Source organism: Acanthisitta chloris, unplaced genomic scaffold (assembly GCF_000695815.1).
Source record: "Acanthisitta chloris isolate BGI_N310 unplaced genomic scaffold, ASM69581v1 scaffold9517, whole genome shotgun sequence".
Classification (NCBI taxonomy): Eukaryota; Metazoa; Chordata; class Aves; order Passeriformes; family Acanthisittidae; genus Acanthisitta; species Acanthisitta chloris.
Genome location: NW_008680902.1, coordinates 1 through 11275, shown reverse-complemented (window position 1 = coordinate 11275; position 11275 = coordinate 1). Strand labels below are relative to the sequence as shown.

The following is an 11275-nucleotide window of genomic DNA, read 5'->3' as shown; positions in this document are numbered from 1 at the left end:
AGCCTCCTTTATGCTGCTGTCCTAGTGACCAGTAGGAAATCCAAGATGATCAAAAGCCATTAACATTTCTTAGTGTCTAGGATCCCACTGCTTTAGCACACAAGATTAGCATAAGTTCAAAATGCTTTCAGTGCTGAAGTCTAGGTTCGGCAGCAGGCACTACTCTGAGCAGTCTCCCAGGAAGTTTTAACAAGTCTGATGACACAAAATATTTGTTTTCTCTTATATCTTTCACATATCTGAGGGGTCTGCTGTATTTGCACTCTATGGCAATCAAGCTCACACTTTGCAAGATTCACAGCTTGTCATTATTTTGTTTCATTACATTATCTTGAACATAACGGAGTGCCTTGAGTCCACCTACTTCTCTTCCACCCCAGGAAGTTTTAACAAGTCTGATGACACAAAATATTTGTTTTCTCTTATATCTTTCACATATCTGAGGGGTCTGCTGTATTTGCACTCTATGGCAATCAAGCTCACACTTTGCAAGATTCACAGCTTGTCATTATTTTGTTTCATTACATTATCTTGAACATAACGGAGTGCCTTGAGTCCACCTACTTCTCTTCCACAAAACAAAAGCTGCAGTAGGGAATGACATATTTTCTTTCTCACCATCATGTCCAGCACCGTAAAATCAAAGTCTGCATCCAAATATATTAGAAAGAGATTTAAACTGTGATGATCATATAATGAGCACAAATATATTTGCATTTAAAATCCAAGGCCTCAAACTTCTCTAGCATCAGTGAAGCTTTGCAGCTCAATCTTTTCATCTAAAAATGTAAGGAACATATTAGTTTCTACAACAGTGCTTTCATTTGGCTTTCTTTATAATACAGGATGTTAGACGAAGTTTCCTATACCTTATGCCTTATTCCTATATCTTTCCTATGCCTTAGTACTTTCAAATTTTAAAAAAAATTTACAATAAATCCTGCATGATCCAGCTTAGTTTGTTTCCTCTCTGTGCCTCTCTAGTGCAGAGTTTCAGATCTGTAGGATTCAATGCTCATCACCTGGGGAGGGAGGGAGGAAGTGAAAAGGGGGAAGGCAGAGAAAGGGAGATCAAACTTTATTCTGTAATATTACATATATATACGCGTGGATGTCATTTGTAAGGTTTAAACCCTGCCATACAACATTGGAACACCTGCTGGGTATTTCTAGAACACGTACGTGTTGATATTCCTTCCTCCAGTTCTACACACTAAGTCTTGAAGGGTTAAATCTAATTTTGGGAAAGCTGAGAACAAAGTAATTTCCAGACAAAGCAACTGCATGAATTGATGTTCTTTAAGTTTTCAAATCCCTCAAAGTTTAACTCTTTCTGTCCTCTATATGCCTTTACATGACAGAAACCCATTTTAAAATGTTTTTCATACCTTGATATGTCCACCAAAAGTATCATAACTGAAGAACTGACACTCCTTTTCATGATAGCAAGTATCTTCTGTCTCCCCCTTGATTAAGATGTTTCTTGTAAGAACTCCAACTTCTGCTCTCATGTCCACTCCATCAATAACTTCTCCCACATGAGGAAACTGAGGATTTTCTGTCCAAAAACAGTTTAGGAGGGGGGGAAGAAAAAAAGAAAAAAAAGTCCTTGATTAAAACTAGAATCAACGTATTTATATAAGCAAGTTAATTGTAGCAACAAACCCCATGCATTCCTCTACCTTAACACGTTGCTCTTTCTTAGCTTATGGTAGATGTATTTTTCATTTTAATAAGAAACTAATTTTAAAAAAGTGCATCTTAATTTCAGTCCAAAAGTTTGTGAACAGAATGGATAAAAAACCAAAAAAAGTTCAAATTAATCCAATTTATCTAGAAAATTTAGTGAAACATAGATGCAGACTTGCTTCAAAAGAAAAAATATGCTGGCTGCTTAATCTGTTTTAAAGACAAATTAAGTCCAGGAAATACCATGTTCAATGACACTAAGGCAGCTCCACAGCTACACACACTCCGGTATTCTCCAATGTATAATAAGGTAAACTCACATATGCTTTTTCCATATGTGAGACTTCTCAATGCAGTAAAACTAATGTGACCCAGGCTAATGAATGCTGTGGAATGCAAATTTCACTGCAAAGGGGGCATACAGACTGGCAGTTCCTTAAGGCACAGGGGAACAGGAAAGTTTGAGGGCACTCACAGAAAACTTCTAAGAATGAAGAAGAGTGGTTTGAAGAAGTTGCACTGTGCAGTGAATAATGGGACAAGACCAGATTCAGAAATGCACTGATCAGCTGCCACAAGCTAACTCTGTAGAACCACTTGGTAGTTTGTGCTTCCAGCTGACCGTGCAGCCCACCAGAATGAGGGAGAGGAGAAGCCCCAGACCAGAGGCTGGAGGACCACCAAGGAGGAGGGTGTCAACGTGAAGTGGGTGTGGAGCAGCAAAAGGAAACACAGATGCCAGCAGAGCTGGGGAGCCAGTCCCACAGAAGGTTCTCGTGACATCACAAGGAATGACTCAGATAATAAAAACGGAACAGTCAACATGCATGACCATTTTATGTGCATCCCACCCAAAGGAAAAACAGATTGCAACTACTCAGGGATATCCTGTGTGAGCAGTCTTGAAAGGGTCACATATTTCATAACCATTTTGTTGGTTGAGGTACAGAAGAGACTGAGGAAAAGGAGAAAAAAAGGAAAAAAGGTACAGATTCAGAGATTGCAAATTTCCTTTTTCTTCTTTTTTTTTTACTTCTCCTTTTTTAACAACAACAGAAAAAATACAATAACAGTACAAAAAATGGGAAGAACTCTAAAAAGGCAAAGAAAATGGCAAATAACCACAACAGCTATTCAGGCATGTATAAAGAGAACTTGTGAAGTGACAGAAAGCAGCCAAGAAAGGGGAAAACAAGCATAATTCTCTTGGACAAAAAACTAAGGCATTCAATGAGCCTAGAAAGAAATTAGAAAGAAAAGTTAGTATAGTAAGCTGTGAAGCAGGCCTGACATTATACAGAGTCATTTTACAGCAAGGAGAATTACACATTTGTGTATATGACAACAAAGCCATACACAGAGAGTGGGAACAGCAGAGAATAGCCTTTCCACCTGCAGGAGACTGTCCGGGGTCAAAAACATGCTTGACACAGAACTTCAAGTGGTGATGGCTCTCATACCTTTGACTTTAACCTGATGCTTGGTGCACTCCAAGCAGGGAATGAGGGTGAATTCCTCTGTCTGATACATTGAATAGTCAGTGCTTGCAACCACAATCTTGTCTCCAGGCTCCCAACTACTAACATCATCCAGAAGATTCAGCACTACTCCACCTACAGCTTCCACCTGGAAGCCTGAAATTGGAACACCTAATTAAAAAAAAAAGGTAAACACAATGTAAGATGATATTTGTCACTCCCAAGAAGATACTAATATGCATGAGATTTCACAAGCTCCAAAGCCCTCCAAAGTACAATTCTGACCTCAAACAAGCCAGTGTAAGATACCATTACAGCCTGATTATTTTTTGTATCTCTAATAAAACAAAGGGAAAAGATGGAACTAACGGTAACAGGAAACGTCTATGTTTTTTTTTAAAAAAAAACCCTAATATCATATGGCAACAACCTGTAGGCCCAGCTACCTCTGCTTGTTTCAAGTGACAAATTTTGCTTGTTTCAAGTAACAGCTCAATTGCTCAACAAATAAATATAGACTACCTTAAAAAATGCTTCTGATAAAAACAATGTTGCTTAGTAATTCTAACAGATAGAGATGACTACTCATAAAAACTCAGATCAAAGATATCTTAAACAAAGAAAAATGAATAAAGGATAAAAGCAAACAAGTGGCAGGCCTTCCACGCTTTTATTACCACAGATTCAACTTTGTATGAGAACAGCTGCCTAAAGTTCAGCATTTAAACAGCAACAGAAAATTCTAACGAGAATAAAACATTTGTCTTGACTTCAATCTAGTTGGTTTTTTAGCACCACAACCAACATCTCAGAAGCTTAGATTTAAAACATACATGACTGACAAATTACTAAAATAGTCCCTCCATGCCAGCATTTATAATAGCCCCTATTTCCATCTAAATATTCTAAAAATTTATGCTCTTAATATTATGCTGTTCATATACTCCATTCAAACAGCTTAAGAAAACAGGTTGTACCGAACAACTGTTTCTAAATACTTCATCCACAGCAAGAAAAAACAACTTACAGCACCAGTCAAAAATTTAAATTGCAACCAACAGCTCTAGCAGAAGAAAAAAAAAAAAAAAAAAAAGAGATATACAGTATTTTTTACTTCTTCCCCAATTGCAAGATTTCACAGAACAATTTCCTACCATCATTCCATTCACTGTAAGCTCTCACAACAAATTTCTGACCGTCCACTGTGAAAAACTCCTTCTGAGCAAGAGCTTTCCCACCAGTGCTGTGGTTTTCATAGTTTCTCACTGATTCATTACAGGAAGAATTTCCACCACCTATGATACCAACTAAAGCCCAGGCTTGCCTGTGAAAATCAAAAGTAAATGTTTAAATATAATGTCACTCAACAAATTCTTCACAAACAGGAAAAAGACAAGGAGCACAGAAGACAATAAAAAACTTCATCCAAACAAATTTTATAATGTAACTTCAAAATGTAGAAGAAACTGGGCAGACCTTATTGAACAGAAAAGTTGTTTACAGTAATTGGATGTCCTAGGTGCAAACTGGCAAATACAACAGCTTTTATTAAAGAAGACTTTCATATATATTTCTGGTAATCATTCAACAAGATATACTTTCTCCAAAAGCAATTAACTAGAGATGAGTGACAGTGGCAATACAGGATCCTACTCCTGTTAAGCTTTAGCAGGGCACAGAAAGACCAGGAGCCAGTGCCAATGTTCCTGCCATGGCTCACTGACATCGGCCAGCAGCATCCCACAGAGGTGGCCAGGACACCCAGGGGACCACATATTCATCAGGCTAGGAGGGATGGACACAGCCAGCAGTGGGCACTGGCACTGGTCACTGTGCTCACCAGGCAGTAACTTTTGAATCTTTCAGCATGCTCAGACGCAGAAAACAAACTACATGCTGTTACACAACCTTTGCACAAGACATCATCGCTGTTTCTGAAGGCTGAGATCTAGGGTTTTTGCTTTTCTTCCTTTCCCTTCCCTCAGCCGGACACCTACTTGGCTGAGCACCAGCATGGAGCAGGGCACTGTCTTGGATGTACTTGCCCTTCTTACGGCTCTGCTCAAGGCATATAAGTTTTTGGAAATTAAAAGCATACAACATGCCACAAAAAGCTGCCACCAAGTTCAAAAAAACAAGGCTGTTTTGTGGTCCTTTACTGCACTGCCATAATTATGTGTGTGGAGGAAGCAGTTGAGATCATTTATTAAAAATCTGGACAATTTTGCATCATTAAAGTGGAACCATTCACCACAAATGAAGATAGTGTCAGCTAGCTGGACTGCAGTCTGTTGCTAATAAGTGATTCAAAGGCAGATATTCAAATCATCTTAAATTCAGTTGCCCTTATTTCAATCCCCTCTTGATATTTTTGTTGACTGGGATTAAAAGGCCAAATGAAACTGTTTAGCATTAACATGTTTATAGGAATAGTACATGTCGGGCCAACTTTTCAGCAACAGTGGCAAACAAGTTGAACAATTCACATACCAACATTTAAAAAAAAAAAATCAAGATATTTTGACACGTTATTTTGCAGGAAGAGGTAGAAGGGGAGAGGGATGTAATGCAGTATTCACCTCCATGCTGAATTCTTCTTCACCAGCTTTACAGGTTTAATAAAAAAACCCTGCTTTTACTCAGTGAGCCATCAGGGAGAGCTTCTCACCCATCTTCCACAGCAGAACAAAACCAATTTTATGTGCTTACAGAGTGTTTACTGACTAAGGAAAACAGACAAGAATCAGTTCAGCAGAGAAGGAAAAAAGGCTGCTTCTTCCCAGTTGCAGGCTGAAGAAGTTCCTCATTTCAGACATACCAGTGTGGAGGTCGTGGGCAGAGACAAACACCAGAAACCCACACCTCTGAGGACAGATCGGGCCAGCTGCACTGCAACCCCAACAATCTGAAGCCACGTGGGCTTCACTGCTTTCAGGAGGAGACTCTACTCCAGGATGCCCAGGTCTCAGCACATCCGAACACACTGTGTCAGAGGCAAGGCTGCAAGTGCTTTCCAGCCCATGACCCCATGCTTACACAATCAGTGACACAAACGTGCTCCTGACAGGAACTGAGGTCAGAACATGCCATCCTGATTGATGCGTCAGTTCACCTCTGCCAAAGCAGAGGGAGGATACTAACTGGAATTCAGATGTTAGAGCATAGTGAGGGATAAGAATAGAATGGAAAAACTAAATGACCAATTTCCTGGAAAATACTGGACAATACAAAGAGGTTATACAACACCATCTCAAAAGGAAGCTGAAGAACAGACTGTCAGTCAGTTAGACTGGGTATACTGTTCACTTGTATTGCTAACACAGAATCACAGAATCATTTAGGTTGGAAAACAACTCTAATATCATCAAATCCAACCTTTGACCAAATATCAACTAGACCACAGCACTAAGTGACATGTCCAGTCATTTCCTGAAGACCTCCAGGGACAGTGACTCCACCAGCATCCTGGGCAGCCTGTTCCAAAGCTTAACAACCCTCTCCATGAAGAAATTCTTCCTGATATCCAACCTGAACCTTCCCTAGTGCAGCTTGGAGCTATGTCCTCTCAACCTGCCACTTGTTGCCTGGGAGAAGAGACCAACCCCCAGCTGGTTACAACCTCCTTTCAGGTAGTTGTAGAGAGAGATATTGTCTCCCCTGATCCTCCTTTTCTCCAAGCTAAACACCCTCAGCTCCTTCAGCCACTCCTGATATGACTTACTCTAGAGACCTTTCACCAGCTTCATTGCTCTTCTATGGACACACTCCAGCACCTCCAAATCTTTCTTGAAATGAAGGACCCAGAACAGGACACACTACTTGAGGTCCAGCCTCACCACCAGTGTGGAGTACAGAGGGATGATCACTGCTTGGGTCCTGTTAGCCACACTGTTTTTCATACAAGCCAGTATGCCACTGACCTTCTTGGCCACCTGGGCACATTGCTTTCTATGTCCTGAGCAGTGTCGGCAATCTCTGCAGCACAAAACCAATTTCAGAATATGCACTGCAACATTCCATTTGCAACAACTAAATGAATAGCATAGCAGTTTAAGTTTCCTGCTTTAATAATTCCTGTTACATCTTCCCTACTGTTTCACCATCCAATTTCTGAAAAGCATGGTCAAAAGATACAGAAGCACCTTGTAAGTACACTTCAATTACAAAATATATTTACAGATCAGTTCCTCTGAGGAATCAGTGGAGGGGCAATGTACATTTATTTCAACAGGGCAGGAGTAGGAATAAGATGCTATTTGATACACAGGATTAGCAGCCCTTAGAATCACAAAATGGTTTGGGTGGGTAGGGACCTTAAAGACAATTTAGTTCCATTCCTTGCTTCTCTAAAGATAAAAAAATATGTATTAAAAGCTTCACCTGGCAACTCTTTTCTATCTGTTAGAATGAGAAAAAAATCCTTGCTGCATCCAGTTTTAATTTCTGTAAAGAACAGTGAAAGAGAGCAATTATGGGTGATAGTCTGTCACACAGATACCTGTTACTATTACGATATTACAAACTGAATACTAATACTGCAGCATTATGTACAACACCAGGAATTCTCTGAAAACTTTAAGAACTGACACTGTCAAATCCGCATCTCATCTTTACTCAGTGCAAATGGGAAAATAAATTATTTACCTGTAACTTAATCCTCTGACAAACTTACTTCCCAGAAGATTTTGAATAGTCACTCTGGTTTCTTCCAGTAAGTTTTTAGCAGCTGAGTCTCCTACAGCAATAGCAATAATGCGACCAGGACTTCCATTTTTCAGTAAGTTCTGGAGCTTCAAGCTATCTTCTGAAAATTCATGAGTATCAAATTTCAGCACCTCCAAAATCTCTGCTGTGTCCTGATCGATGACTCTAACATTTAGTCCTCGGGAAAAATTCTTTTTAAATGTATAATGACCATAGGCCAGCCCTGAGAAATACATAGTCTTTGACAGAAGAGTCCACGATAACTTCTGGTGCCCATGCAACTCCAACGTTCCTTCGGGGCCCACGCCAATAAACTTTTTGCCAAATTCTGGAACATCAGCACCTTCATTTGACTTCCCATACAAAATAATAGTTGCTTTGGATTTATAGCGGCATTTCTCTGCTCCAACATGAAGCATTCCACCATCCTTTATCAGGATAAATCGAGTTCTCAAGGTAATATTTTTAGAACCTTCTTTGTCATCACCAAAAACGAGTAAACCTAAAGGAAAAAAGTATTTCTGTATGTCAAAGCCCAATTCAGACAGACTCAAACAACCAAGTTCTGCAAGAACAACAGAAAATTTCCAAATTTGTTTCCCACACCCATGAATGAAGTTATTATGCTCTTACATATACTTACAAATATTTGGGAAAGCACCTGCTACCAGTTGTGCTTTATCTTTCTAAGAACTTGCTTGGTTTATTCCTAATTCTTTTATGCCATTGTGACAGAATTACTAATATACAACAGTCACCATCAGAAGACAAACAGATCTTGTACAAGGAAGGCTAGTAAACAATCTTTTTTACAGTATCACACAGAAAACTACATCAATGCTGTACTGAAAAGGTACCACAGTGTTCATTCATCTTTTGAATGATATTCCTGACCTGGCAGCAAGCTGAAAAGTAAAAGCAGGGGAACTGGTCAATAAGCTGCAGCATAAAGTTCCAACATATTTTTATGTAATCACAGAAGTAAAAGCTATGCAGTCCACTGTAGCATTATGCTCATCTTGCTATTTCATACCTCCGTCCTGTATAACTATAGAGTGTACTGTAGCGTCTGAGTTCAGACGAAACAAATCCCCTTTTTTGATAAAAACTCGTTTTTCCGGATCTTTTCCAGGGCTCCAGTTTTTAAGAAGAGGATTCTGATCGGGACAATTCTCTGCAATACAATGCAAAATCGAGCTTTTAAAACACAAACACCATCACACCAATCAAAGCAGCATGTGAATGAACAAATTTGCGGGGGCCATCCACTAAGTCAGGCATCCACAAAGGATTCGCACTTCCTTCTGAGGTAACAATACTGCAGCCATCGATGCCATTGTTTGTTTTTCAGCGCCAAAAAAGACACCTGAAAGGTGTCGGTTAGTTTGGCTAGACTCTCAAGGGTGGAAAGGCATTCTTACACTGAATTAAACTACTGATGGCCACACACTGAAGACAATAGATACTACTAAGTCAGGCATCCACAAAGGATTCGCACTTCCTTCTGAGGTAACAATACTGCAGCCATCGATGCCATTGTTTGTTTTTCAGCGCCAAAAAAGACACCTGAAAGGTGTCGGTTAGTTTGGCTAGACTCTCAAGGGTGGAAAGGCATTCTTACACTGAATTAAACTACTGATGGCCACACACTGAAGACAATAGATACTACCCCATCTATGTTATCTTCTACCTGAAGTAGATGAGAAGAGGCAAAAGGGACACACTCGGACACAGAGCAGTCATGCTGAGCTCTAAGAGTCTTAAGTCAGTTATCCTAGGCTAACTAACATGGCTGCAAAGCATGTAAGTATCTCACCTCCCTCAAGGTCTCTTCCCTGTGTAAGAAAGGCCAATCCCTTCTTGCGTTTAAGCATCCAAATAAATTCTTTCCGTGTAGGTTTGCAGATAATGGATAGAGGGGCAAGATGTCCTTAGTGTATTTAGTATAATACCTAACTAGTTAGAGCCGTTTCCTGGGAGACAAGACATCTGGGTCTAAACTTATGGTTTGTATGCCTTAGAAAGTCAGCTTAAACATCAGGTTACAAACCACATAAGCAATCCTTGCTGAAACCCCGCTGAAAGTCTCGCACTACACAGGCAATGACACCGAGCCACAAAGGCTGGAAAAGGAGAGGCAGCAGCAAGAAGTGACAGGCTTGTGTGATTTCAAACGAAGTTGCAGCAACGTAGTATTTACAACACACACCTCTTCAGCATATTGCACAGCTGAATAATGCAGCAACATAGATATACTACAAACAACATGGAATTATATTCCTTAGATTTTCTTACCAAAAGTTAATTAAACATGTTTTTTCATATGCAAAAGACAACCAAAATGATGCCAAAATAAACAGGTTAGCAGCCCAACTGAGACAGTCAAAATATCCTTTTCGCATCTTATCTTCTGGAGCAAAACACCCACACATCTGAAGTGCAACTTCAAAGGTGAAAAGCTATTAGCAGTAGTCCATTCCTGAAAAATCTAAAGAAAGCAAAACCTTTCTGCAAGTTTAACACAAGCCAGCCTTACTTTTGCTGACAAATTATTTTCCTTTGGTGTTACACTCCACATTTCAAATCCCTCCCAACTCAGGAAACTTGCATAAACCGAGATTTGACTACCAGTGGGGAAAAATAAGCAGAACTGCAGAAAGGCCAAAAGGCATACCAGCAGTAATATAAAAACAGAAAATAAAATCTTTTAGGGAGAATCCTATGAAGACAGCATTTAGAAAATGTAACTCAACACGAGGGAAAGCCAAAAACTAAGAACCATTGCAATCAGGACGACTGTTGAGCACTCACCAGATAAAAGTGTCTACTGCCTGACTCATGCAGAATAACCAACTCCCTTCCCCAAGACACCACACACACAAGCACTGCGAAGAAACACTTATTTCCTGGCCGGTAGCAAAGGGCAGTGTGAGGAAACCATGAGTCAGCAACCTGATGACTTCTGCTTACTGTGATTCACATCTAGCGACTGTAAATTTTTCCGTTAAGTTAGAAAGAAAAGGTATAGCACAGTAACTAAAATGTATAATAGATTTTAAAATTACAATCCCACAAGAAAGCCATCAAAATCAGTAACAGGCAGTCTGTAATGCAAACATACTTCTGAGGCACAGTGGGTCAACCGTTTGGCAAGCAGATCTGATGTGCTCAGCAAAAGTATCTCTCTCTTAATAACTGCAGCAGGGTGCAGGGAAACGTCAGATATTTAGTACTTCACCGTATGCGACCTCCAAAATTATCAATTAGATTTTACAGACCACAGTCACTGCCTCTACAGTTTTTTTTTTTAGAAATAATCAGGTTGTGATGACCTTGCCAAATTTAACCACTCATGTTGAAAATTTTTCAAGTCAAGCCTCTGTTTCAGAGCACTTTTATAATCC

The 11275-nt window shown here is 39.7% G+C and overlaps 1 protein-coding gene across 1 annotated transcript in view; it reads right to left on the bottom strand.

Annotated features, from left to right (window-relative positions):
- TMEM2 (transmembrane protein 2) overlaps positions 1-9045 on the bottom strand; it is a gene marked incomplete at both ends in the record, with an annotated part of 21846 nt that extends 12801 nt beyond the window's left edge. The window contains 5 exon segments of the mRNA XM_009077890.1: positions 1389-1558; positions 3150-3338; positions 4322-4491; positions 7812-8373; positions 8905-9045. Coding sequence (XP_009076138.1) covers positions 1389-1558; positions 3150-3338; positions 4322-4491; positions 7812-8373; positions 8905-9045 — 1232 coding nt within the window.
- Between the last annotated feature and the right edge of the window lie 2230 nt (positions 9046-11275).